General features: G+C 44.5%; 1 protein-coding gene across 2 annotated transcripts in view; it reads right to left on the reverse strand.

Moving 5' to 3' along the window:
• Positions 1 to 2762: 2762 nt before the first annotated feature.
• Positions 2763 to 24943, reverse strand: part of DRP2 (dystrophin related protein 2) — a 31719-nt gene continuing 9538 nt past the window's right edge. For both annotated transcript variants that reach the window (XM_059678829.1, XM_059678828.1), the window contains exons 5-22: positions 24456 to 24724; positions 23918 to 24064; positions 23128 to 23206; positions 21329 to 21389; positions 20954 to 21015; positions 19853 to 19927; positions 18230 to 18431; positions 17922 to 18007; positions 16122 to 16279; positions 15450 to 15616; positions 13773 to 13884; positions 12394 to 12530; positions 12032 to 12097; positions 11712 to 11777; positions 10678 to 10821; positions 8638 to 8875; positions 7266 to 7386; positions 2763 to 6956 (exon numbers count right to left, since the gene is read on the reverse strand). In XM_059678829.1, coding sequence (XP_059534812.1) covers positions 6832 to 6956; positions 7266 to 7386; positions 8638 to 8875; positions 10678 to 10821; positions 11712 to 11777; positions 12032 to 12097; positions 12394 to 12530; positions 13773 to 13884; positions 15450 to 15616; positions 16122 to 16279; positions 17922 to 18007; positions 18230 to 18431; positions 19853 to 19927; positions 20954 to 21015; positions 21329 to 21389; positions 23128 to 23206; positions 23918 to 24064; positions 24456 to 24724 — 2315 coding nt within the window. In that variant the 3' untranslated portion in view covers positions 2763 to 6831. The remainder of the gene's footprint in view (positions 6957 to 7265; positions 7387 to 8637; positions 8876 to 10677; positions 10822 to 11711; positions 11778 to 12031; positions 12098 to 12393; positions 12531 to 13772; positions 13885 to 15449; positions 15617 to 16121; positions 16280 to 17921; positions 18008 to 18229; positions 18432 to 19852; positions 19928 to 20953; positions 21016 to 21328; positions 21390 to 23127; positions 23207 to 23917; positions 24065 to 24455; positions 24725 to 24943) is intronic.

Genomic DNA, 24943 nt, shown 5'->3' on the forward strand with positions numbered 1-24943 from the left:
AATAGAGCAGAGATGAAATTCTAAGGGTTCCCCTTATTCTGAGCCTCTTCATCCTAACCCCCATCAGAAAAGGTTAGGAAAGACCAGATGCTGTAATGACTATGAAGACTCCCTTAAAAACCATGGATGCATATGTTTTTTTTTCAGCTGCATATGTTTTTTTTGTTGTTGTTAAGGTTTTCCACTCTGTAATCTTTAAGCAATAAATAAATTCTTCATTTTAAATGGATTGCTGTCACTTTATTAAACCACTTCCAAAAGGAAACTGGAGAGATAAGCAGTTAACTATGATTAGGAAATGTCACAAGATGCTGTCAATACTGGAGCTCCTTCTAAAGAGCTCCTAGGATAACTCCTAAAGAACTAAGCAAATCATCTCATATTAACCATAGAGCTCCAATATTTTTATTGAATTATGTTTTAGTGGAATGAACATATGGTTGAAATCCCAGCTCTACTGCTCACCTTGGACATGTTTCTATACCTCTTAGAGCCTCCATTTCCTTATCTGGAAATCAAGGGTGATAATGCTTATTACCAAGAAGCATCTGAGGGTTTTCTGGAAGTAGTCCAGCTAGACCCAGGTCTGGTCCCAATTGATGAAGTTGGTGTTTCTCTGGTAAATGTACTCACAAATTTTCTCTGCCACTTCAGGTACTCCAATTACAAATTGAAGTTAGTAAGCCAAGGGCAGAGAAGGGGAGGTCAATATGTATGGGAAGGGCCTATGGAGGAGGGATAAAGACAGAAGGAATGCTGGGGGCTAACTAATGCAGGGAAGAAGTGGAATTAAGGGAGATAGACATGTTAAGGGTAAACTAAATGAAGCCAAGATTAGGTGAGAAGTTATAGGACAGCTTGAAAACCAAAATGATATAAAAATATTACCTCCCTCCTCCCCCGCAGAAACCCAGAATTTAAAAGATGAGAAGAGAATGGGGAAAAGGAATTGAGTGTCAGAGGCAGAAGGTGGGAGAAGAGGTAGGGTTTAAAAAGAAGGTAGGCCTTTTCAGATGAAGGAAGGCAGGGGACTGGAACAGAAACAGATAAAAAGTACCCAGGGCACATGGCTGGAGAGACTGAGATCAGTGAGGGTGGCACATATGCCATACATGGCATCCAAGGGTGAGAGAGGTAAAAGAACCCTATCTAGTCTCTGTTACTGCAGCCAGAGCTCTGCTGAGAGGCAAGGGGGAAGGGAAGATAACAGGAAGGGACAAGGTCAAATTCATGTGTCTGCAGTGGCCTTTCCTTCCAATACCATATCTCATTGTAATCCTGGGCAACTCCTTTGCCATTGCACTCCAGTCCCACAAGGCATATTGCCACCCTGACTCTCCATCCCACCCAACATACACATATATGATACCTCACGAAGTCTTTTTTTTTTTTTAAATAGCCCAGTGATTCTGACTTTTGTATATTACAGACCTGCACTGACCAACATGGTATCCACTAGTCACCTGCAGCTTTTGAACACTTGGCATATATCTAGCCTGAACTGAGATGTGTAGCAAGCAGAAAATATACACAGGGTTTCTATAGGGGGACTGCTCTGTGCCAATGGCCTAGCAACCTCACACTATCCTCATAGGTCACATAGGCAAGGCTCAAATGCAGGCTGCTCTGGGCCTTGGCGAATGCCCTGTAATTCTATAGGAACATGGGAAGATAGGCAGTCTCACAAGGAGCTCCTACAAGATCATTCTCACTCACCTCCTTATCTTGAGGGAGGCTGCCATGAGGCAGTTTCTCATCTGTCTCCTTCATTCTGGTGAGGCATGGCACTTTATGCCTGCCCCCCAGCACCAAAGGGGACATCTGCAGGCCATAAAACTGCTTAGCTGCAGTTTGGAATTGGCTACTCAGCAGCAAGGTACCCCAGCATCCACGGTACATGTCATAAGGCTCCTTTTGTTTCATTGTTGTCCTGTGGGACAAGGGATGCAGGGACCTAGTACCATTGCTGTTCTTGCTTTTGCTGTCTCTCTAAGTAATAAATTGTCTGCATCTATGTGGGTTTCTTATTTCTTTATAAGCCTGTTCCACAATTTCTAAGACTTCTCTTTTAAAAAAGGAACCTAAAATATCATTAAGAATCATTTTATACTGATTACATGTTGAAATAATATTTTAGATATACTGTGTTAAATAAAATATATTTGCAAAATTTGCTTCACCTGTTTATTTTTACCTTTTAATATGGCTGCTAGAAAGTATTAAATTGCATATGTGGCTTATTTCTATTGGACAGTGCTGTTATAGATTGGTGAAAAAAGAAAAACTGTGGTACCAAAGAGGGACTAGCAGAGTTTTATTTTGCCAGAAAATGGCATTTATAAGAAACTATCACCACCAATTATTTACAAGGACATTATACATATAATCTAGAGAATAGACCTTTAAATTAAATAAATGTAACTTTATGGCCACTTACTGCATTATTCTTTTTTGTATATTGTTTCAGGCTGGTAAAAAAAATTCCTCAGATTAATGAGAATGGTATTGAAGAACCATTGCCATAAGAGCTCATTTGGTGAGGGTATAACTAGCTAATGTGTATAGGGCATTAAGAAGCAACCACTTCAGGTAACTGTGGTGGATGTAGTCCTTTTGGTCCAGTACGTATTGGACTCATCTGGTAACCTATGTTTTGCAGTGCTGCTGTGGCTTCTTGGCCCACCTTCTCTTCCCACACACAAATAAGAGAAGGGTGTAGAATATCAGAGTCAAAGAATATATATAACCAGAGGAACCAAAGTAAACAAATACAAATTTATTCTTTTCAAAGAAGACTTCAAGGGAAAGGAGAAAAGCACCACAGCGAGTGGCAATCAAAGTTAACTAATTTGTTCCCAGCCCTGCCTCTTTGTCTCAAACATTTCCAGACTTATGTGTCACCCTTGTCATCTCCCCCGAATCTCTTCCCCAACTCCCATCCTCGTGACCAGTTCTTGCAGCCAGCAAGCAGCATAGCAGGCTTCAGTCCAGCCTCAATACTGCCCTGGGGACAACAAGGACATTCAGCAGGTCCCTCCGCCAAATGCAGCAGCTGTGGGAGGAGATGGAGGCTGGGAGCTGAGCCCTGGCCTTGAGCCTTTCCCTCTCCCACAGCCATGGGTGTTAAAAGCATAAGAAGGAACTGAAATATTCCTTTGTTCCTAGGGCCAGATTTGGCAGGGAGTCCCAGAGATAGAGGTGCCCTGCTGAGCAACTAAGTCTCCACAGCTCTAGGGCAAGGCCTCTAGTTTTCTCTTCCAGGGCTGTTTATCTTAAGGCAGCTACTTCCTTGGTTATTTGTCACCTATGTCAAAGAAACTTTGATGAAATTCTTGGCCTGAAATGGTTTCAGAGGCCACAAGTCTACCATTGAGAATGTGTATTGAAGGAACACCCTAGCCTGAACACACCACCTCAGAGAGTATGAGTATTCCTTAAAATGAATCTGGAGGCAAACCATCTCCCAGAATTGGCCGTTGCCTGTCCTCAGGATTTCTTATTACTGTAACCTAACAGCCCAGTTCCTGGAACAGATAAAGTCAAACAGGTTTCTCCACAATAAAATATTTCCAAACTTTGGGCCTTGAAGGAAATGGGTACTTGAAAGCCTTGATTTCAGCCTTTCCATTCTGGAGGGAAGGGCACATGTCTTCCTGGGTAGGGCCCTCCCTAAGGTTCCATACAACAAACAGCCACATGTCCTCCAGCCAGTCAGACTTCCCTAACAATTTTCCAGTCAACATGACCCCACTATGCTCTCACTACAAGCAGAGGTACCTTCAAAATGGCTTTTTGGCCTATATCAGATTCCGTTGAGAATAACTGGCCTATCAATCCTAACTGTTTATTGATACTATTTGACAACAACCTCAGCAAACACGTTTCTTATCACAGATGCTAACTCTTCAAGTCAGACATTTTCCTCAGGCTGTCTACCCAGCAACTCCCTTCACCACACTTTCAGTTGAGGGCCATAAACTATGCAACATCACACACAATACCTCCAGGAAACACATACGTGACAGATGCCTAATGACATACACCACATCTCAGTAAATGTCACCTTAATTTGGATTCACAGTGCCCAAGGATCCATTTACCTCACTACAGGAAAACTGCCTGCACATGAGGTAGTGACCGTCACTGGAGCTTTGAGAGATAAACAGGCATACCTTGGAGATATTTTGGGTTCAGTTCTAGACTACCACAATAAAGTGAGTTGTAATCTTTTTTCTGATAGAGGGTCTTGCGTTCAATTTGTAAAAACAATGCAACATCTGTGAAGCTCAACAAAATGAAGTGCAATAAAAGGAGGTATGCCTGTACTTACCTCGGACATTAAGGTAAAAACAGGACCACAAAGTGTCAGTAACCCTGTTAGTGAGAATTCAACACTTCACCTGTTGCTTCAGTCCACCTAACAGCACAAATCCTACATAACAAAATCTACATCTTCTCTACTATGCCTGGCCCACTGCAGTTGCCACAGGCCCTCAGCAGCCCTGGATCTCTTGAGTGGAGTGAGGGTTACAGAAAGGATTTTCCAGGATTTCCCTGGTAAAAGATTGTTTTATAACATCTGACCCCCTAAAGCTTAGGCAGCCATAAACCTCAAAGACCCAAGCTTTCTGTTTTATAGCAAATTTCTTCTATCCCATTCCTGCCCACAATCTAGGCCACTACAAATATAGCTTCCCCCCACTCATGGACAGATGCCTAGGCTCCGTGTTTAATGCCCACCTACCACCTGCTCATCATATATCCGGATACCTAAGTCCTTCTTCCCAGAGACCTCTTGAGCAATAAGGTAGATGTTGTGATGAGGTCTGACACTGTAGGCCTTTGGCTTAATGCCCTGTGGTGATTCTAGAAAGAGGCAATCCTAGGCTTTTGGATCCAAGCTGCTGCCTTCCCTCCTATGCAGCAGATAAATCTAGCTTCCCAGAAGCTATATCCACTGGCATACTGCTTGATTATAACACAGCACCCCAAGCATCTCATACCCTCCTGACCTCAGTGGCAACCACAGCTTTCTTCATGGACCTGAGCCAGACTTAAGAACTGGAAGGGGCTAGATAATGTATTCTGTGTCTTAGCCTTTTACAAAGGCTACTAAAAGCCTATTTGTTACTTCTTTTCTGCATGGGGTAGGTAAAGCTTAGATTTGCTCTATTTTGGTATCTGAAGCATCATTCAGAGGAGCCCTAAAAAATTCATCCAAGGCTCAGGTCTCAAGAGAACAAGATTTGCAGTGAGTAAAGAGAAGAGAGTGACTCTTCCTGTTAGATTCCTCTATGGCCACAGGCTTCTGTTGCTTTGGTATTAAAGACAGCTCACCCCAAACATGAATAGAGAGATATCCTAGGGGAGCAGCCAGGATACATCTATCTGTTTAACCAGAGGCTTGGGCTAACAAAAAGCAAGGCAGAACATTAATACTTCAAGAGGTATTAGAATTTAATGTGTGAGTGAGGCCAGAGGAGTACTGATATACAGTAGATATGTAGGATAGATATGTATGTATTTAAATTTAGGCAAATGAAGTCAATTTTAGGGCTCTAGGTTATAAAGCTCCTTTTGAAAGAAAGCTGCCTCAGTGGGCTCTGACTCTGTTCCCAAGGTCACTTCCCCCTCCCCCACTATCTACCCTGAATAGTTTCTGGATAAAGGGATCGTGGTATACATTGCCTAGTAAGAGTTAGTTCAGTTTGAGATTTGGGTTCACCTTCTGGAGAGAATAGTTTTATGCAAAGGAAGGCCAGGCTGTTGCCTGGATGGAAAATGGTCAGTGGCTCCTAGGAACAGGCCACTATTCAGGGTGGCCCATTGCATCTGCCTTAGGATTAGCTGGGGACAATCAGCCACCTCATCCAATTCAGTCTAAAAGAAGAAATGCTGTTGGGCAGTCACACTCTTCCAGGCTAGTTGGTGGCTTCCTCTTCTCACCCGAGGAGAGCAAGACCCCCTTGCTGAGTAAGTTGCTTCCCCTCCCCCAGGGTTGTGAAGTAGATTCAGAAGAGCCAAGGGTGGCTTCACCTGGATTTTCAAAGCAACTCAGCTGTTCTCTCATGATGCTGAGGCCTTTAGGAAAGAGGAGGATGGGGGGTGGGGGTGGAATCTGAGCCCATAAGTATTTCTTTAATGTTTCCAAATGTAAGGTGGAAATAGGACCTAGAATGAACTGTTCCCGTCCCCATGAGAAAGGTCTGCCAGTAGAGGTCTGAGGCAGAGGAACTAAAGATATTTGAGGAGGAAACAACATCTAGGTAGCATCAGGATGGCTAGAGGTATGCCCTCGAGCTGAAGTAATATGACACATGCTGTCCCCAGATTTTTTTCAGGAGCACTTTGATGGAGAGGGGTTGTCTCAGGGATACCCTTTTACCTTTCTGAGTTGGGCCAGAAAATAGGGCTAACTCCTATGGATTCATAATGTTGGAACCCTGGGGTCATTAGGCTTCCCTATCTCCATAATTCCATGGAGAAGAAAAGGAAACAGCAAGCATTACTTAGCTCTGCAAGGCAGCTTCTTTGCTCCCCATCTGAGTGGCCTCCAAGTGCTATTTGCCTGGGCTGCAATAGAAATGTACTTAGGGGACCAGTCTCAGACTTGAAGATTAAAGGGCACATTTTTGGAGTCATAGGAATCATTCCTTTCCTGCACACACCCACCTCACATACCACCAGATCTCTGCTGCTGCCTAGAGCCCAAATAACTCTGGCTGAGAAATGTGGGGCCAGTGGGGACTGGAAAGATTGGGTGAAGGCTGAGGAAAGGCTTTGACAGAACTAGGAGAGGACTATGCACTATAGCATGGGGATATGGCTCCATCAAGAGGCCAGCAGTGTGTTGGCAGTCACATCAGAGCTTCGCACACTGGGGAAGGCATGGCGAAGCTTCTCCATAATGTCCTCCAAGCACAGGCTGACATTTTGGCTCTTTGACCCCACATCATCTGTGTTGGAAAAGAGAAATTTGGAAAGGAAACTAGAGATTCCCTAATGAAGCAAAGGGGCTGCAGTAGGACACCACAAGCTGAAGGGCAAACCCACAGCATTTGTGTCTTCTCAGGTGGTGCTACATGGATGGTGCTCAATATACATATGCAGAATTAAAAAAAAAAAGAATTAATTAGTCAATAAGCCAATCATCCATGCTGCTAGGCTCAAAGCCACGAGGAGAAACCAGAACCAGCCCTAGCAGAACTTTAAGTAGGAGATCTGGGGCAGGACAAAGCATGGAGGAAGGGGCTGGGGGAACTCACCTGCAGCTTCAGTGTCTGGAGTAGTCTGTCCCTTCTCCTGGGGGTGACTGCCTTCTGACTGCTGTGGAGAGGAAGCTAGGGACGAGCCTGCAGAGCCATTGCCATTTGATTCATTGGGTGGCTAGGAAGAGGTAATGCATGACTTAAGTGGCTTTGCCTTCCTGACCTTACTTTGACAGACTCCTGAACTTAGAAGGGGCCTTAGAGACCTCATGTCCATCCCTTTGCCCTTGGACTTCAAGAAACTTTGGTAGTGCCCCAAAGAGTGGCCTACCCTTTGTGGAAATTTCTTAGAATATTTAATTACCAATTACCTTCCTCCTTCAATAAGATGTATCAAAGTCCCCCAGTTCTTATAAGAATGGCATTGCACCTAAGGGTCTCTTGTTGTTATGTCAGCTATAATTATGCTGTTCAAAAACAAATTCTCTCTAGAAATGTGGAGTTGCACACCTGATCCTCAATTCATAACATATCATAGAGACCTCCAAGCATCTAGAGGACATCCCTTGGAGGATCTGGGGAAGAGGCAGGGTGTGGTATCAACTGGTATGTATAATGACAATAGGTAACATTTATCAAGTGTTTATTATATTCCTGGCATTGTACTAAATTCTTTAAATGCATTATCTCATTTTATGGTCACCACAATTCCATGAAGTTGGTATATTATTATCCCTATCTGACAGATGAGGGTACCAGGGATTAGTGAAGCTAAGTAACTTTTCTAACACCCCACAGTCACTAATTGGCAGAGCCACATTCAAACACAGGGCATTCTGATTCTAGAGCTACACTATATAATATACACTATCTCTCAAAGAAGAAAAGGATAAACAGTAAAAAGAGCTCCCTTCACAGAAAAAAATCTTGCTCTTGCCAAGCATGTTCAAACTTGATTCTTTCCAGCAGACATAAGAGAAAAATCAGTTTGGGATGATTCTTTGAACTTTGTTCTTTCAATACTGGGTTCAAATAGGTTATAGGGAAGTGAGCTCTCAGAAGTCCTCTCTCTACCCCAGACCCCACAGTGGCTTGAGAGTAACACACAAGGATGGAGTGAAAGCTAGATGGAAGAGAATTGGCCAAGTAATGCAACATACCAGGCCTGGCCTTCCCTTCCCTTCCCTTCCCTTCCCTTCCCTTCCCTTCCCTTCCCTTCCCTTCCCTTCCCTTCCCTTCTCTTCCCTTCCCTTCCTTTCCCTTTCCTTTCCTTCCCCAATTTCCAGTCCAGTTCTCTTCAGAAGGCCATCTAACAGCCATGGCCAAGGAGTTCTTTCTTTCCTCCCCGTTGTCACATATCTACTCCACTGCTACCCATCTCTACCCCCTGAAGGGGTCACACTGGCCCTTCCCCTGGCTTCAGCCTCACCTGCAGGAGCAGTTCCCTTAAGCGCTGCAGCTGGGACTCTAGCTGCTTGTTGTGGTCTTCAAGGATCTGCATGCGTGTCTCCAGGCGGCTCTTGTGCTGCCGAAGGATCCGTGCCTCAGCCAGAAGCTCCTCATTGCGGTGGTCCTGTGCCACCTCAACAGAGCCCTCAGCCAGGGTGGGTGCCTCAGCAGCCTCCTCATGCTGCCACTTCAGGCGCCTCAGCTCTCCCTGGAGAATCCTGCCACGGACAAAGAAGCCAAGATCTATGGCCCTAATGAGTTCTTGACTATCCCGGTCCCAAATGATCCCTCATATCTGGGTGTGAGCAATACTTTGGCTCTCCCATCCCCACCACCACCCCAGCCGTGTTCTTGCTTAAATGGCTATATCCACTTCCTTTCCAGCACATATGCCATTTATTCTGCCATCCTTGGGCCTCAGAGCAGAGAGAGCTATTATTTCATATAACAAATATCAGGGCTTTAATGTGCTACTTAGGTGATTGATTCTAACCTTAAAAATCAGGCAGAAATACAGTCTGCAAAAAATGAGGCATTATGGCCACTGACTCACCTTCTGTGTTTTTAGATATTTAGAAGACATAACATAAACAAAATATCACCCATCTTCCCTCTTTTGTCAACTACCCTACTCTTTGGCCTACTTTGAACACCCATGTTGAGTCATCAAGAACACAGATTCCAAAGAGATCATCTGCTTTGGGGACATTACTTTTTTTTTTGGCAACAGAATTATTTTCTCCCCATTGTTTCCCAGGGCCTACTAACTGCTGCTCTTATGCAGTGCTTCTCAAACTATCCATAGTGAAGACTTATGGGGTGATAACTTTGTAAGTTACATGAATATCTAATCACTACGTCATACACCTGAAACTAATATAATATTTTGTCAACTGTAATTGAAAAAAAAATTTAACAAAAAATAACTATCCATAGTGAAACACTAGGGGGATTTTTCAATCCACTGTGGACCAATATGTGGTCTGAATGTGCATGGCTAGTACACAGCTCACACCTTACATGACTTGCCACACAAGTTCAACAACAAAGTGATCTATACCCTATTTAATGAAGATAAATCCACTAAGTATGTGCTGAGATGTCATGGCAATGTCAATAAGCATTTCTAAAAATTTACTCTCTATTTCTATATTTATCTTGTTTTGAACCAGTAACAAACACCTTGCAGACTGGCCCTGTTCTAAGGACTTGCTACTACAAGTACAGTCTGTGGACCAGTGACATGGGCACACCTGGGAGCTGGTTAGAAACAGAGGAACTAAGGCCCCTACCCAAACCTGTAAATCAAAATCTGCACCTTACCGAGCTCTCTAAATGACTTGTATGCTCACTATTGTTTGAGAAGCACTGTTCTATGGATTATACTGCATGCCCCCAAAGTGGCTTGGACCATCCTCTGGCCCCTGCTGTCATAAATACTTTATGGAGTTAATACCATTCCTGTCATCTTCACCTTTGCTCTTCCAGTCCTCAAATATGCTATGCAGTGTCACTTTCCTCTTCTTTTATTATTTTAACTTAGTGGTAGGTATCTCTTTCCAATCCAACCCTGAAAATTCTCTGAGGGCAGAGACATGTATACTCTCTGGGTTTGTATTCTTTCTGCTTGCATCTAGTGGGTACTTGAAAATATTTGGGTTGAGTTAAAGGGGTTTAACCAGTTAACTGCCACGCATCCAAAGATGCTTTTATCTCGTTTGCGTCTATAGATGCTTATGGTGTACAAAGGGTTAAAATAATTACTAGACTAGCTTGCACTTATTGAATACTTACTCTAAGCTATGCACTGGCTAACACATTATATGCCTGATCATTTGATCTTCCCAAGTGCCCCTAGGAGGGAGGTACTATTACCAATAGTCCCATTTTACAGATGAGGAAATGGAAGGTCACAGAATATAACTTGTTTGAAGTCATATAGGTAGGATGTAGAAGTGCCAGGACTTGCAAGCTGCCTGACTCTAGAATCCCCATAGATCTGTGTCATAGCCACACCCACCGGTTCTCATCCTCTAAGTGGGCCAGGACCTTCTCTAGCTCCCCCTTGCTTTCTGTGGCCATGCTGCATGGAACCTGCTGTCCGAAGCCTGGCTCCCGGTCTGTAATGGGGCTGGAGTGCCGCAACAGGTACTGATCCTCGTCTCTGCATGGGTGTGGGGAGAGGAAAGGAGATGGCTGGGCACTGAAACAGCTCAGGGCATGAGTTCTCAGCTCCCAGTTCAGGCCTCTGGAAATGCATGCTGAAGGATTCCATTCTAAGTCACGTAGAAAAGGAAAAGACTATGTATTTAGGTTTACGAGGAATGGAAGTATTCAAAGGTGGCAGAGGTCATGATTGGTATATATTAGGACAGAGTGTTTCCAGTATGCTGGGGCTTGTGGATTCTTAAAGCCCTATGGGAAATGATTCCCTGTTTGTGCTATTCTTCTACCCCACTTTCCCTTCACTTCCCCATCCCCAGAAGGATCACTGGCTGCCTTAGTCCAGGTCAGGGCCAGATTGATCCATGTAGTTAGCAGCTCCTAGGCCCTCTGAGCAGGCCAGATACCTCCCTAGAGATGCAGGGCCTGTTCTTGGGGCTATAGCGCCAGGGAGTATCTCTGGCCACACTTCAGTCACGTCCCTGGTATCTCCCAGGGTTGCTGTGGCACTATCTGGGCCTTCGGCATCCTGAGCATAAGGTAATGGCTCATTTCTGCCAAGTTAGATGAAAACAGTCTTCATTCTCAAAGCTGGGATAAAAGGATGGGATCGTGCAACAGAAAGGGATCTGGGCAGATGGCAGGGAGGTAGTTCATCATTCATCCCCCCCCCCCCACACACACACACAGCCCCGCTCAGTTAATAGAGGGCAGACTGCTTCTCTTTCTAAACTCTGTGCTCAGAAAGCAGTCTTCCTTCCTTAGGGTATCAAATACCCTAACCACCATCCCCCCTCCCCTGGAGGATATACCCTTCCCAAGTAAATAGTGGCAGAAGGATCTTAAAGAGAGCTAGCTATTCCTGGAAAAGGAGCAGCTGTGAAAACTCACATGCTGTCATCTGGGGACAGGCTGTCATTAAAGAAGGAGCAATTTTGATTTTCCATCTCAGCAAGCCTGGGAAAAAAGAGGAGCAACAGAAGGGAAAACAGGATGTGGGGCCTGCTTTCATCTCAAGCATTCTAATCCCACAATAGAATATTAGTTTTGGGGGCTGTCCCAACCACACCTAAGTGTTGGGACTCGCTGGTTGCCACATACCCCACTGTGCACACCCCCCCCCCGGCCCTGACTCCTTTCTCTTTGCCCCAACCAAAAACCCCTTCCCCATGAGATTCCTTATAATCCCTGTCCCCCAAACCTGGTGGTACCTGCTGGCGAAATGCTCAATGCGGGAGTGTGTGTCAGCATGTGGCAACCTCGGGGAAGAAGCCGGCCTAGAAGAAAGCAGCAAAGACTCAAGAGGACCAAAGACTGGGCAGCTGGGCAACCTGTTTCTTCACCCCCTCCCCCAATTAGTGAGATGGGAAAGAGATGATGGGAACAGGATACAGAGACTGGATTTACAGGGTCTAGTTCTTAGGCAGGATTCCTAGTCAGGCACAAGTTGAACTGCTCTGTCACTAGTTGGGTTTGCCCTGGAGCACTCCCCTAGCCCACATGGCACTCTGCCCCTTCTTAAACCCAGGCTCAGTGAGGCTGTCCACAGTTCCCACCAGCCACTGGTACTCACGTGTCACTGTACTCGGCCTCCAGCACTGATTGCACAGGCAGATAACCTCGCTGAGGGTGTTTGCTGAAATAATGCTTTGAGCGGAATTTGTTCTTTAAGGTTGTGGCAAAGTCTCTCATATTCTCACTGGATGTGGTCTGAGGGGACAGCGGGGAAAAGGACTTACCTTAAAGGCTTTGGGACATGATGGGGTAGGTGTGGCTGCTCCCCTAGAGCAGGGAACGTGACTGGTCCTCCACTCTTGTTCATGCCTACCACACCCCACTCCTAGAAAAACGTCTAGGAAGACACATGCCAAACTATGAACACTGGCTGTCTCTGAGAATTTGGACCATAGGGGTGGGGACCAGGCTGAGGAGAGAGAAGGACTTTCATTTTATACTTTAAATACCTCTATATAATTTGAATCTTTTACAATGAACATATATTCATTAATTTTTAAAGAATCATTTGCAAAAATTCTAGGGACATAGATGAACAGGAGGTAGAGGATTATCAGTATACCATCTTGAGCCAGTTTTCCATGCATAACTTTTATAATATTTACTGATCCCACTGAGTCGCACATGTTTCTGTGCCAACAAAATTTGGAGAAGAGATGATAGCTTGGAGAGATGGATTATGGGAAAACAGGTTGAAAAATGGGAGGTATGGTGGGAGAGAGCAGTGGGGGAATATAAGCATCCCAGACATAGGCTTGGGGCTTTCGGAGTATCTATGAAATGGAATGAAATAAACGAGTTGAGGGAGCTGAGTCAGCTCAAGCAGCTAAGTCTGGAGCTGTGGATCCTGAGCACAGTGGAGGAGAAATTGCGTGGCTGGAGTCCAAGGATGTTGACCAATGTGGACTTAGGTGGCTATGAAGGGCACAGTACCCAATGAAAACCAAGTGGAATTGGAGACCCAGGTAAAGAACATACCTCCCCCCCTCCCAAGAGACTAAGTAATTAATTTGAGGACAAACTTGGATATTAACTAGAGAGATGGAAGCAATGACAAAGTAGCAGGTGAAGACCAGGTGACAGGAGCAATATAGGAAACTAGGCAGGAAAAACTAAAGTGAGCAACAGAAGCTTGTTGCCTAGAACTGTCTTACACTATTTTTCCTGAAACTTTTCTCTGCAGGAAAACAGTGAATGCCTTTTAAATGGCTGAGAGTGTCCTGGGCTCCTATACCCAGCTGTGGCCCTGGTGATGGAGAAGCTCTGCTGGAAGAACATAGAGGCTTGAATCCCCCAAACTGGTGAATCATCAGGACTGCTGGGAGAATGTTCCCCACAGGAGAGCCGAATACAGTCAGTCAGTGCTTGGCCAAGTAGATCAAGGGCCCAGAATCTGAGAGCTGTCTCCCCCTCCCGCTCGGCCCAGAGGCTCCATACCGGGGTGTAATACTCCATGATGGGGTAGTGCAGCTTGTTGCCTTTGCTGGCCTTGCCTGTCAAGAAGCAGGTCTGGCAGATGTCCACGTTAAATTGTTTCAGACTCCGGTACCTTGGGGAGATGAGAGGTTGTAGGGCAGAGTATCTAGTGGACTATAGTGACCTCCCCATTCCCCTAACATCCAAATATACACACACATCAGGAGAGGGTAGAGCATGGAGCCATAATATGCTCAACCTCCTATACATAGCAGTGGAGTCCTTACTAAATGACTAGCCTTATTCTAGAGAACATAAGTCTCCATCAAACTACATGCTCAGACTCCTAGGAAGTGTGGGAAATAGCACTGTCTCAACATCCTTTTTAAAGTGAAGGGGGGTGCAGGTATAAATTGCTCACAATAGCAAATAGCTTTCTAAAGAAGGATCACCCCAAAAAAGTCCAGTCTCACCACCTACATTGGAGAAGTCACTCTTTCCTATGAAGGCCGCTTATTCTACCAGCCCTGGGTAAGTTAGCTAAAAGTTATTCCCAAAAGTTGTTTTTAAATAATAAACCCTATTATTACCCAATGTAGACTAGCCCTTCAAATCCAGTTCCAAAGCCTGGCTGAGCTGCCCAGGCCTAGTAGTATATAGAATGGTGAAATGCCTAGACTTTGAGAAGTCAGAGGAGCCAACATCTGGTCCTAGATCTATACTAACCAGCTGTGTGAACTTGGGCAAGTCACATTCTACCTCTTTGCCTCATTTGCTTATAAAAAGACTGGGTGGTTGTAAAGGGGGTGTGTATCAGTGCTTTGAAAAGTCAAAAAACTGAGCATTGTATGATGAAAGTCATTTTCAGGATTGTGGCTATTTTCGTGGAAGGGGAATGGGAATGTAATCAGGAGAACTTAAAATGTACTGCAATAATTTTATATTCCTTACGCTTGGTGGTGGGTAAGCGCTGTGGGATGCTGGAGCTGGTTCACAATAGCTCACAAGAGCCAACTGTTACAATTTCAGGGATTTTCTAAGCTGGTTGTTAAATACAGCCATTATTAAAAAAATAAATTCTATAAACTCACAATTAAGTAAATGACATTAAAAACTGAAGTAATAAATACTCAAAACTCATGAGGTTGTTTATGTCTATTGGATTTTCATGGTGGAAATACTATAAATAGTGTGCAACTGTGCATCTCTCCCCAACCTCCTGTGGGTAGCTAGACATCGGCCACAGTGGGAGTATTTACATCATGGAAATTAGCAAATGCTAAAAATTAGGTTCCTTTCTTGCTTTCTGTAGAGTCAGTTGTGAGCCATTTGCCAGCATACCATTTGGTACATAGATGTTCTTATGTCAGGATGCTGGGGCTTCTGAGTTCTACTTAATGCTCCCTGGGAAACCACAAGCAAATTACTTCCCTTTCTGTGCTGTTCCCTCCCCCTCCCCCTTTGGCTTCTCTATACATTTTTGTAGGTCTGGAATATTTCACACTACAACTAAAACAAAAGAAAATATTTCAGATTTTTTAAAATGTTAAACGTTGTGCAATAGAATTACAATACATACCAATGTACACTAGATTAGCTGTAATTATATTATTATGCAATACATTTTTAATATATGATTTATTTGCAACATGGCCTATTTACAATTATTATCATTCCATCAGGTACTGTTTTCCCTACCTGAAGCCCTTGATGGGGCACTGCCTACAGATAGAGCACTTGGTCTGATGCTTCACTTGCTCAGCAATGGTGACCCGATGCAGAACAGCCAGCCACACCATGGATTGGGGCTCTAAGTTGACCCATTCCAAGAACTGTGAAGCTTCAATGACTGGCTTCCCAGTGCTCTAGAGAAACAAGAAGTCCAATGGTAATGACTGAGGCCCAAAGTGTCCCTAGAATGGCAACCCTCCCCAAAGTGTCCCTAGAATGGCAGTCCTCCACAAAGTGTCCCTAGAATGGCAACCCTCCCCAAAGTGTCCCTAGAATGGCAACCCTCCCCAAAGTGTCCCTAGAATGGCAGTCCTCCACAAAGTGTCCCTAGAATGGCACCCCCCCCCAAAGTGTCCCTAGAATGGCAGCCCTCAGAGGAGCAGGATAACTAGCAAGGCCTGGGTTGGCCTAGTGTCCAGAGGTGATTACCTCTGTCCTGTTCTAGTAGAGCTGACACCCTTTCTGGCAGGACTCTGACCCTAAAAGCCCAGAGAACCCTCTGCCCTGTTGTTCCATCCCAACAAACTCCCTTATATCTGAGTAGTTCAGATCAAAAGCTTAGCTCTTAGTCCTCCCTCCTTTCTTTCTACCTTCCCTCTCATAAGCCCTCCCTTCCACCCTCCCAAGTTCCATACTCACAAAACGGAAGCAGCTACGGACACTGGGCTCCACATTGCTGCCCCCAAAGGCTGCCACTTCCCCCAGCTGACGGGGCACCTGAATGGCCTCATGAAGCAGGACACCAAGGTGGCGTTGGTCACACTGGCTGCCTGAGTTGGCTACTTGGCTGAAGAGGTCTGCTGGCCCCACCATAAGTCATGGCCAACCCCGATGCAGGAATGGCCAGAGAATGAGCAAGGAGAGAGCAGAAAAAGAAGACAGGGAAAGAGCACATAGACTTAGCTAATGACTTTTGAAACTGGAATACCTAGAGGCCCATCCCTGACCTCCTAGAAGCTCAAGAGTTCTAAAAATAGCATTCTCTGAGTTCAAAGAGTAAAAGTGAGACAGGCAAAAGAGAGAGTACATCAGAAAGAGAGGGTATAGAGATGAAGACAGAGAGCAAGCTATGTGAGAGCAGTGCCAGACACAGATATAATACTGTTGGGAAAAAAGATTCTCAAGAAGCAAGATGAGGGTGTATGGGGCTCAGTTGTGCCTGAACATGAGTTACAGCTAGTCTTCCCTAGCTTATGTAGTCTGATATTCCAGTATTCTCTCAATTATCCACACAATTGGAAAGAAACACTGGCATGGATCATCTAAAAAGAGGAGCTATTCAAAGCATTTGATCATTTAAGAATTACCTCTAAGTGATTGTGGAATAGACTGTGGTACTTATATTTGAATACGAACTATATCTGCCCTTGTGGGAACTTTCCTATTCCACCACCCCCTTAGAAAACCTCCTCCAAATATTATTGTCTGTCTGCTTCATACCTCACCTAAGGCTTAGAAAACACACAAACATGGAAGACAAGGGCCTGGCTTTTCATAATGGATCCATTACTGACAAGCTTGCACAACATTAGGTAAGTCATGAAACTATACTGAAGTTTTCCTACTTGTAAAATGAAGATAAATAATCATCGTCCACCAAACTCAAAGTAATGTTGGGAGAAATAAGTAATATAGCTATGGACATGCTCTGAAAGGTTTCCTTCCTTGTAAAGTTTTCCCAGACTGCTGTCATTTCTCCTCTGTGACATGATACAGCACATATCCTTTACCATTCTGATTAGTCTAATTAACACTGTAAAATTGCTTTCTGTGTACTTTTGTCTCCTCCTCTGGACTGTAAACCACTTGAAGCAGGGACCATGTTTAATTGAACCTAGCACTCACCACATTTAGTACAGTGGTTAATACACCATAAGCACTTGACAACTAAGGATGCTGCTATAGAAAAGTACAAAATGTTGTACAAAAGATGAAAGATGGAGGAGAAGACAAAGGTACTATATACCAGAGAGGTTAAAAAATACAGAATTACATACTGTGCACTGCCCAATAATGGGGATTATTGCACCCTGCCCATGTAATCCACATAGAAAGTCTTCAGTAGAATGTGTGACATGGCTTGAGCTCCAGACTAGAGAGTGCTAAGCCTTATAGGCTATAGGGAAATATAACTATAAAGTCCGGGCTCTGGGTACCCCAGGATGCTAACTCAGATCCTGGTAAAGTAATTACATCAGATTAGAAAAAACCAAACCCATTGGAGTGATACTGGCAATAAAAATAGGCCTTAGGCCCATCTTGGTCTTTGGCTATTATAGGTTCTTTGCAACAGCCTGGCCCAGAAAGTATCACAAGGTAGCCTGAGTAGTCCTATGCTAAGTCATAAGACCTACCTTCTGCTTGTCTTATACCATCTCTCCTCCCGCCACACCTCTCCCTCCACCCTACTCCACTTCTAGAATTTGGAGTTGTACTCACACTCCAGTTTTTCCTTCACTTCTGTGCCACACAGGCATGCAATGCCAGTCTTAAAGGACAATGCCCGCATCTTTCCACTGCGACCACTAGGTTTAAAAGAAGAGACTGAGAACATGAATATATGTAAAGGGTTAACATCTTGTCAGTCATTTCCCTCACAGAATTGACTTCAATAGGGCTCTGTGCCAACCATGTCCCAAGCTGAGTTGGGTCCAAGTCCACCATGGGAGAAACCCCTTCCCACCAGGTCCACTCCAGATGTCCCATTGAATTTCATCCTGGAGACTGCCAGGGTTTTCAGTGCTTACCTATCAAAAACATTGAGGAGCCAATTGAGGCTCATGTCCACACAGAGTGGCACGTTGACCAGGATGCCTCTTTCCTCCTCCAGCCGTTCATATAAGGCAGTCAGGCAGTGAATGACCTCCACCACATCCATCACATGCTCACTGGCCTGAAGATCATGCTCATTAAAGATCTCCAAAGCTGTGGTTAAAGTGACCAGGTCCACTGAGAAAGAAAGGAGAAGGGGAGAAAATACAGCCAAAAGAAGAACCCCAGGGGCTAGATAAGGAGATAAGGCAACCAGCTTCACCAAATTTAACTCAATTTCCAGACAAACCATTTGTGAGAATGACACAGCTTGCTCTTTACCAAGACACTCATTAGAAGGAAGGGGAAAACAGCAAAACCCTCCTAAATTAACCCAAAAGGTTTCTATACCCATATGTTCTTTGACATCAGTTTCAAGATGGTATGATATGAATAAACTCATATTTAAAAATCCATTTCTCTGTCTTTATACATATTTTATCTGTAAATAGATTTGTCCATAGATTTTGTCCTAAGAACCTAGTTACCAGTTATGAAGGCTCAAGTGTGCTTGGGTAAGGGTAACATACTTCAGGAGAACTTTATAATTACCCCCAATGTTGGAAGCAGCCTAGCCAGATGTGCCAGGAAGATTGAATAAACAGTTTTTCTGAGAAAGGCCAGAAAGCACATTATATCTGCAACCATGTTGTCCCCTAACCACTGATATCTGCTTCAACAGATCTGCTACTACATTCAATCACCCCAAAATGGCAAAAGAATACAAGCTCCACACTGGCCAGTGTGGCTCAATTGGTTGAGGATCATCCCATGCACTGAAAGGTCGCAGGTTTGAATCCTGGTCAGGGCACATGCTGAGTTGCTGGCTCAATCCCCAGTAGCAGGTGTGAAGGAGGAAGCTCATCAATTATTCTCTCTAGTACAGCGGTTCTCAACTTGTGGGTTGCAACCCCTTTGGCGGTCAAACGACCCTTTCACAGGGGTCGCCTAAGACCATCCTCTATATCAGATATTTACATTACGGATCATAACAGTAGCAACATTACAGTTATGAAGTAGCAATGAAAATAATTTTATGGTTGGGTCACAACATGAGGAACTGTATTTAAAGGGCCAGAAGGTTGAGAACCACTGCTCTAGTATCTCTCTCTCTCTCTCTCTCTCTCTCTCTCTCTCTCTCTCTCTCTCTCTCTGTCTCTCTCTCCCCTCCTCTCTTCTCCTCTCCCCCCCCCCGCCATCTCTAAAACCAATAAAGCATATTTTTTAAAAAGAATACAAGCCCTCAGTGGTTCCAAACCATCATCTGGGATACTTCCTGCCATAAAACAATTGCTTGATTATCCATGTTTGACAGGGAAGAAGGGACAAGGAAGAGGATAGCTGTGGGTTAATTTGGAAACAAGTCTGGGACTTTGGGAGAAGAGAAGGGCCCTGGAAGAGCAGGTGTCAACAGCCAGGATATCCCAGCCTTTGGAGAGTTCCCACCAAGTCAATCAACAACCCTGCCCAAGGTAGGATGAAAGTGGGAAACAGACCACAGATGAAGAAGGGAAGAAGCAGAGGGGGAAGGCCATAACGGAGTGTGATGGGAGACTTACAGCGTAGTGCCTTTTGAACTCTGCGTAGCTTCATGGCAGTGCGATAAGCTGAGAACTTAATGTTGTTCAGATCAGCTGCAGAGAATGAAAAGAGATCTACTCAGATCAGGGAAATGCAAATTAAAACCACAACAAGATACCATTACACACCCACCAGATTGGCAAAAGATAAAAGTCTGACAATAACAAGTGTTATCAAAGATGTGGATGAATAACTGCTGGTAGAAGTGTAAACTGAATACAATGTGGTATTAGCCAGTAAAATTGAACGTTCAGGTCTCCTACAAGCCAGCCTGTTATATATCCAGATCAGTGATTTTCAAGTGTTTTTTGCCCAAGACACACAGTAAGAAATTCATTTTACATCATGATCCAATATATATACATTCATGTGAGTATGTATAAATAACTGAACCAAACATTTCAGGAAATAATACCTTACTAGATTTTACAAAGTAAAAACATAAAATTAATATCAAATAAGACTCTTATTAAAGATTTGTAGCACTTTCTTTCATATTTCCTAGTTTGTTTCAATTTTTAAAATGCTTGTCATAACACTGAAACAATATTAAACCTGTAGTCTGAAAAACACACATATGTGTACCAGAAGACATTCACAAGAGCTCTTCAGCAGCACTGTTCTTATTAACTTCAAACTGTAAACAAGCCAAATGTCTATCAACAATAGACTAGATAAATAAACTGTGGTGTATACAAGGGGACACTCTAGCAGTTAAATAAATGAACTAAATTCACATACATCAACGTGAATAAAATTTGCAGCCTAATGGTGAGTCTCTGTTAGTAGCAAAGGTAAGGCACATGAGAGTCACATTCATTACACCTGGGAATTGCCTTTCAAAACAGATCTGGTTTACGTCTACAAGCATAATTTTTTAATGTGATAATAAAGTGGTCCAGGGTGAATGTAGAGCCTCCAGTTGAGGGAGGTGCAGAGGGGAAATGAAAGGAGGCTGCTGGAGAAAGGACAAGGCATTCACTTCCATCCCCACCCGCTTGTTGAACGGGATTCCCTTCTGTTCTCATAGAACAAAGGCAGCTGAATATCCACCCTATACAGGATCCCTGAATTCTTACCCAGGGTTTGATATAACTCGGTCATCTTGGGATGGTCCCAGCATGTGGTCTGAGCCTGGTGGCTACAAACAAAAGCATCAATAGCACCAGGGGCCACACCGCCCCTCACCCCCCTCACACATGCGCACACCACTCAGCGATAGGTTGGATGCAAGGAGCTGCAGGATCCAGGGTTGAACCCTGAAGATCCCAAAGCACAAGGGATCACCTTTACCCAGGTAGAATCTTGAGCTCTTGAGATGAGCAGGAGGAAAAACTGGACTGGATAAAGGAATTCAAACAGATAAGGAGTGACAGGGACAGGTAGAGAAAAAGACAGGCGAGGGAGGGGGTGGGCAGGTAACTGAGCCGCTTCTGATTCAGATGGTCACTCACTTGATATAGTAGGGAACTCTATTGGGTGAAATTGCTCTTTCCCAGGGAACCTGGACAGAGGCTGGTAAGGAAGAAGAGAAAGAGAAAGAAGCTGGTCACCAATGCTCTTCAGGCCCATAGAGAGCCCCTGCTCTGTCATCCCAAGGAGAGGTCAAACCCCAAAGGGAATGCTTGACTCTCATTGCCAGATCTTAACAGGCCCTCAGGGTGGGGCAACTAATAAACACACTTCTCTCCTTGATCTTAGGGCAACGAAAGGAGAAGGTTGTCACTGATATCCTCATATGCCAAAGACATGGCAAGGGCATGAACTGGAATACTTGATTTTGGTTACCCTAAAAATCTTCTCCCCGACCAGACTGGCATTTCTATCCATTCAGCTACAGGCAGCTGGTGTGCTCCTATGGATATGAAGTGGAATCTACATTCCTCCTGGGGCTCAAACCCCTTCCCGAAGAAGGTCAAGGTACTCAGTCCTGTGGAACAATAGGGAATGGTGCTGTCCATTTCTTTATGGTGAGGAACTCTTTAAAGGATGCCCCTCTCTGCTCCATGTCTTTATCTTCTGATGTTGCAGGAGAGGCTGTTACCTGACCAACCTCCTCATTGCTATTTCCCTGAGTACAAGAGCCCTCTGCAGGTATAACTATATACAAGTGATTGTAATAGCAATAGTTCTGACATTAACATTTATTGAGTTCCTACTATGTGCTAGATACTCTTCTAAATGCTTTGTGTACATATCTAATTTTCATATCTGTATTGTCACCATCTCCACCGCTACCACCCTGATCTGAGTCACTATAATCCCTCACCTGGATTATTCCAATATGCTTAAGAAGTCTCCCTGTTCCTACTCTCAGTCCCCAACACTCTGACTCTGTTGAAACATAAGTCAGATCATGTCATCCTTCTGCTCAAACTCCTCCAAGGTTCTGCATTCCATTTAGAATAAAATCCCAAGTTCTTACCCTAATCTACAAGGCCCTCTGTACTCTGGCCTCTTGCCACCACTCTGACCTCCCACTCTCTCCCTTGCTCACTTCTACACCAGCTTCCTTGCTGACACTTAGGCATGCCCCTGTCTTAAGGTCCTGGCAGTTGCTGTTTCCTTTCCCTGGTATGCTCTTCCCTCAGACATCCACATGGTTCATTTCCTTACCTCCCTGAGGTTTCCTCTTCATCGCCATACTCTCAGTGAGGCCTTTCCTGACCACTCTATTTAGAATTGCAATGCCTCCCCCGCTTTAAGTTCATCACTTCCTATTCATCCCTTAGCTGCTTCACTTTTTCCCATAGCACTTGTCACCAATTTGCCTCATATATGTTTTTACTTATTTGTTTATGGTCTGGCTCCCCTCACTAGAATTTAAGCTCTATAGGTCTAAAGACTTTCCTCTGTTTTATTCACTGATGTAGTCTCAGTGCCTAGAAGAGTCCCTGGTCCATAGTAGGCTCTCAATGAATATTACTGAAAAATAAAGTCATTAATTCCCATAACCCTGTGAGCTAGGTAATATATTTACTTCCTTTTATATATGGGAAAACTGAGGTTCAGAAAGGTTAAACTATTTTTTTCAAGCTTGCACAGCTATTAAGTCAAGGAGCTGTGTCTCAGACCTAGGTCTCGCTGATTTGAGAGCTTATCCTTTTAAACACTATGCTACACTCCTTTATCCTTACTGTGCCTAGAATGTCAAGGTATACTGGGATCCCACTACGTCCCCAAAGGACAACAGTAGAATCTCCTGGAAGGTGGCTGAGGCTCTGCTAAGTAAAGTCCAGTTTGTCTCACGTACTGGAGAGGAAGTGCTGTGACCCAGGCCCAAAGTCCCTGTGGGCATCCTGCAGCTGCTTAAGCCTCTCGCCAACTGACACCTATGGAAACAACAGGTAGGAAGTGAGCAGATTCATTCCAGGTATTTAGTGTGGGATTTCCAGGTGCCTCTGAGAATCTTTGTGAACTCCCTCATAGACTGATTCTTCTCTGGTTGCAACTCCTCCCACCATCACCCAACTGCTAGCTTTCCCACAGCATTCCCAAGGGTCAGAGATGAGCATCTCTAATTCCAGACCACAGTCACTCTTTTTTTGTTGTTTTGTTAATCCTTACACGAGCATATTTTTTTCCATTGATTCTTAGAGAAAGTGTAAGCGGGAAGGGGAGAGACAGAGTGAGAGAGAAACATCAATGTGAGACACATCGATTGTTTGCCTCCTGCACACTCCCAACTGGGGCCAGGGATTGAGCCTGCAACCAAGGTATGTGCCCTTGACCAGAATCAAACCTGCAACCCTTCAGTCTGTGGGATGAAGCTCTAACCACTGAGCAAACATCTAGGGTCACAGTCACTCTTTGTCCCTGTATACTCTAAGTATCCATATTAGACAGGTCCCTCTCAGATCCTCATTTCAAGTACTCCTTGTAGCTTAGAGGTTGAGAAGCCTGTTACCTGGCCCCAAATTACAATTTTTCTCCTATGTAGGTCCCATTTCAATGCACCTTCACTTCCTTTGGGTCTAGAGAAGTTCCTCCCAAGCCTAGTTATATTGAGGCTCTTCCCCATGGTTCACTCAAGAGTTCTCTACCTGCAGCTGTTTCCACCGGATGTTGATCTGCTCCAGGGCCCGGGAGTTCTCCATTGACAAGTGCACATCAGAAATGGCAAGTTGATGGGCCAGATCATTCACCAGCTTCACTCCATCTTTCATGGGGGAGAATTCTTCTTTGAATAGCTGTGGAATCAGAGCCCAAGTCCCACAGTGGACAGATAGTGGGAAAGATAAACCATTAGTTATTCACCTCAACTCCTCCCTCTTCACTCCAAGATTTTGATCCAATAGAACAACCTAGGTGCTTCCCTATTAGGGTAACAGGACTAAGATATAGGTGGCCACTGCCCTTATCCTCTTCCTTTCCTACTCACAGGAAACATCAGAGAAAGAGAAGACAGTAGATGACAGAGGAGACTCCAGCAAAACCAGCCCCCAAATCCAGCACATAAATTGATAGGCTTGGTTGTAGTGCTGGTCAACAATGGCCTCTCAGGAGCAGAAACATTGTCAGTGTCTGGGAGGAGTGTCAGGTATCAGGGTGGACTGTAGCCAGGTGAGGGGGCCTATATACCTTTAGAGCCTGGATGTGGTCAGGGAGTGAATCAATGAAGAGATCCCCAATGGGCTCCCAAGTGGCTCGGACTCCCTCAGCCTGAGTCAGAGTAGTACTTAATTCCTCCATTGCCCCTTGGATCTCCAACAGCTGCTCCAGAGTGCGCTCAATGTGGCGGTGCTGGTCCACACAGCGGGCTGTCAGCTTCTCCCATAGTTCACTGGCCACTGTCGCCTGCTTCCATACAAAGCGGCTAAGATTCTGGATCCGCTGTCTGGGAGAGGTATCTGCAAAGGCAGGCAGGAAGCCAGGTTAGGCCAACCAGTCAGGGGAAGCCCATGGAAAAACAGAGACAAAGACAGCCCTTTGTAAGATGTGCAAGCATGTGCACCCATGGGCATGCATTTGTACATGTATTTATACAAATGCATTTTGCACAAACAAATCTGTAATCATTCAAATACAGATTTCCCCATGATTGTGCTCCTTTTGTACATTCAGGTTTT

This window comes from Myotis daubentonii, chromosome X, assembly GCF_963259705.1.
Source record: "Myotis daubentonii chromosome X, mMyoDau2.1, whole genome shotgun sequence".
Classification (NCBI taxonomy): Eukaryota; Metazoa; Chordata; class Mammalia; order Chiroptera; family Vespertilionidae; genus Myotis; species Myotis daubentonii.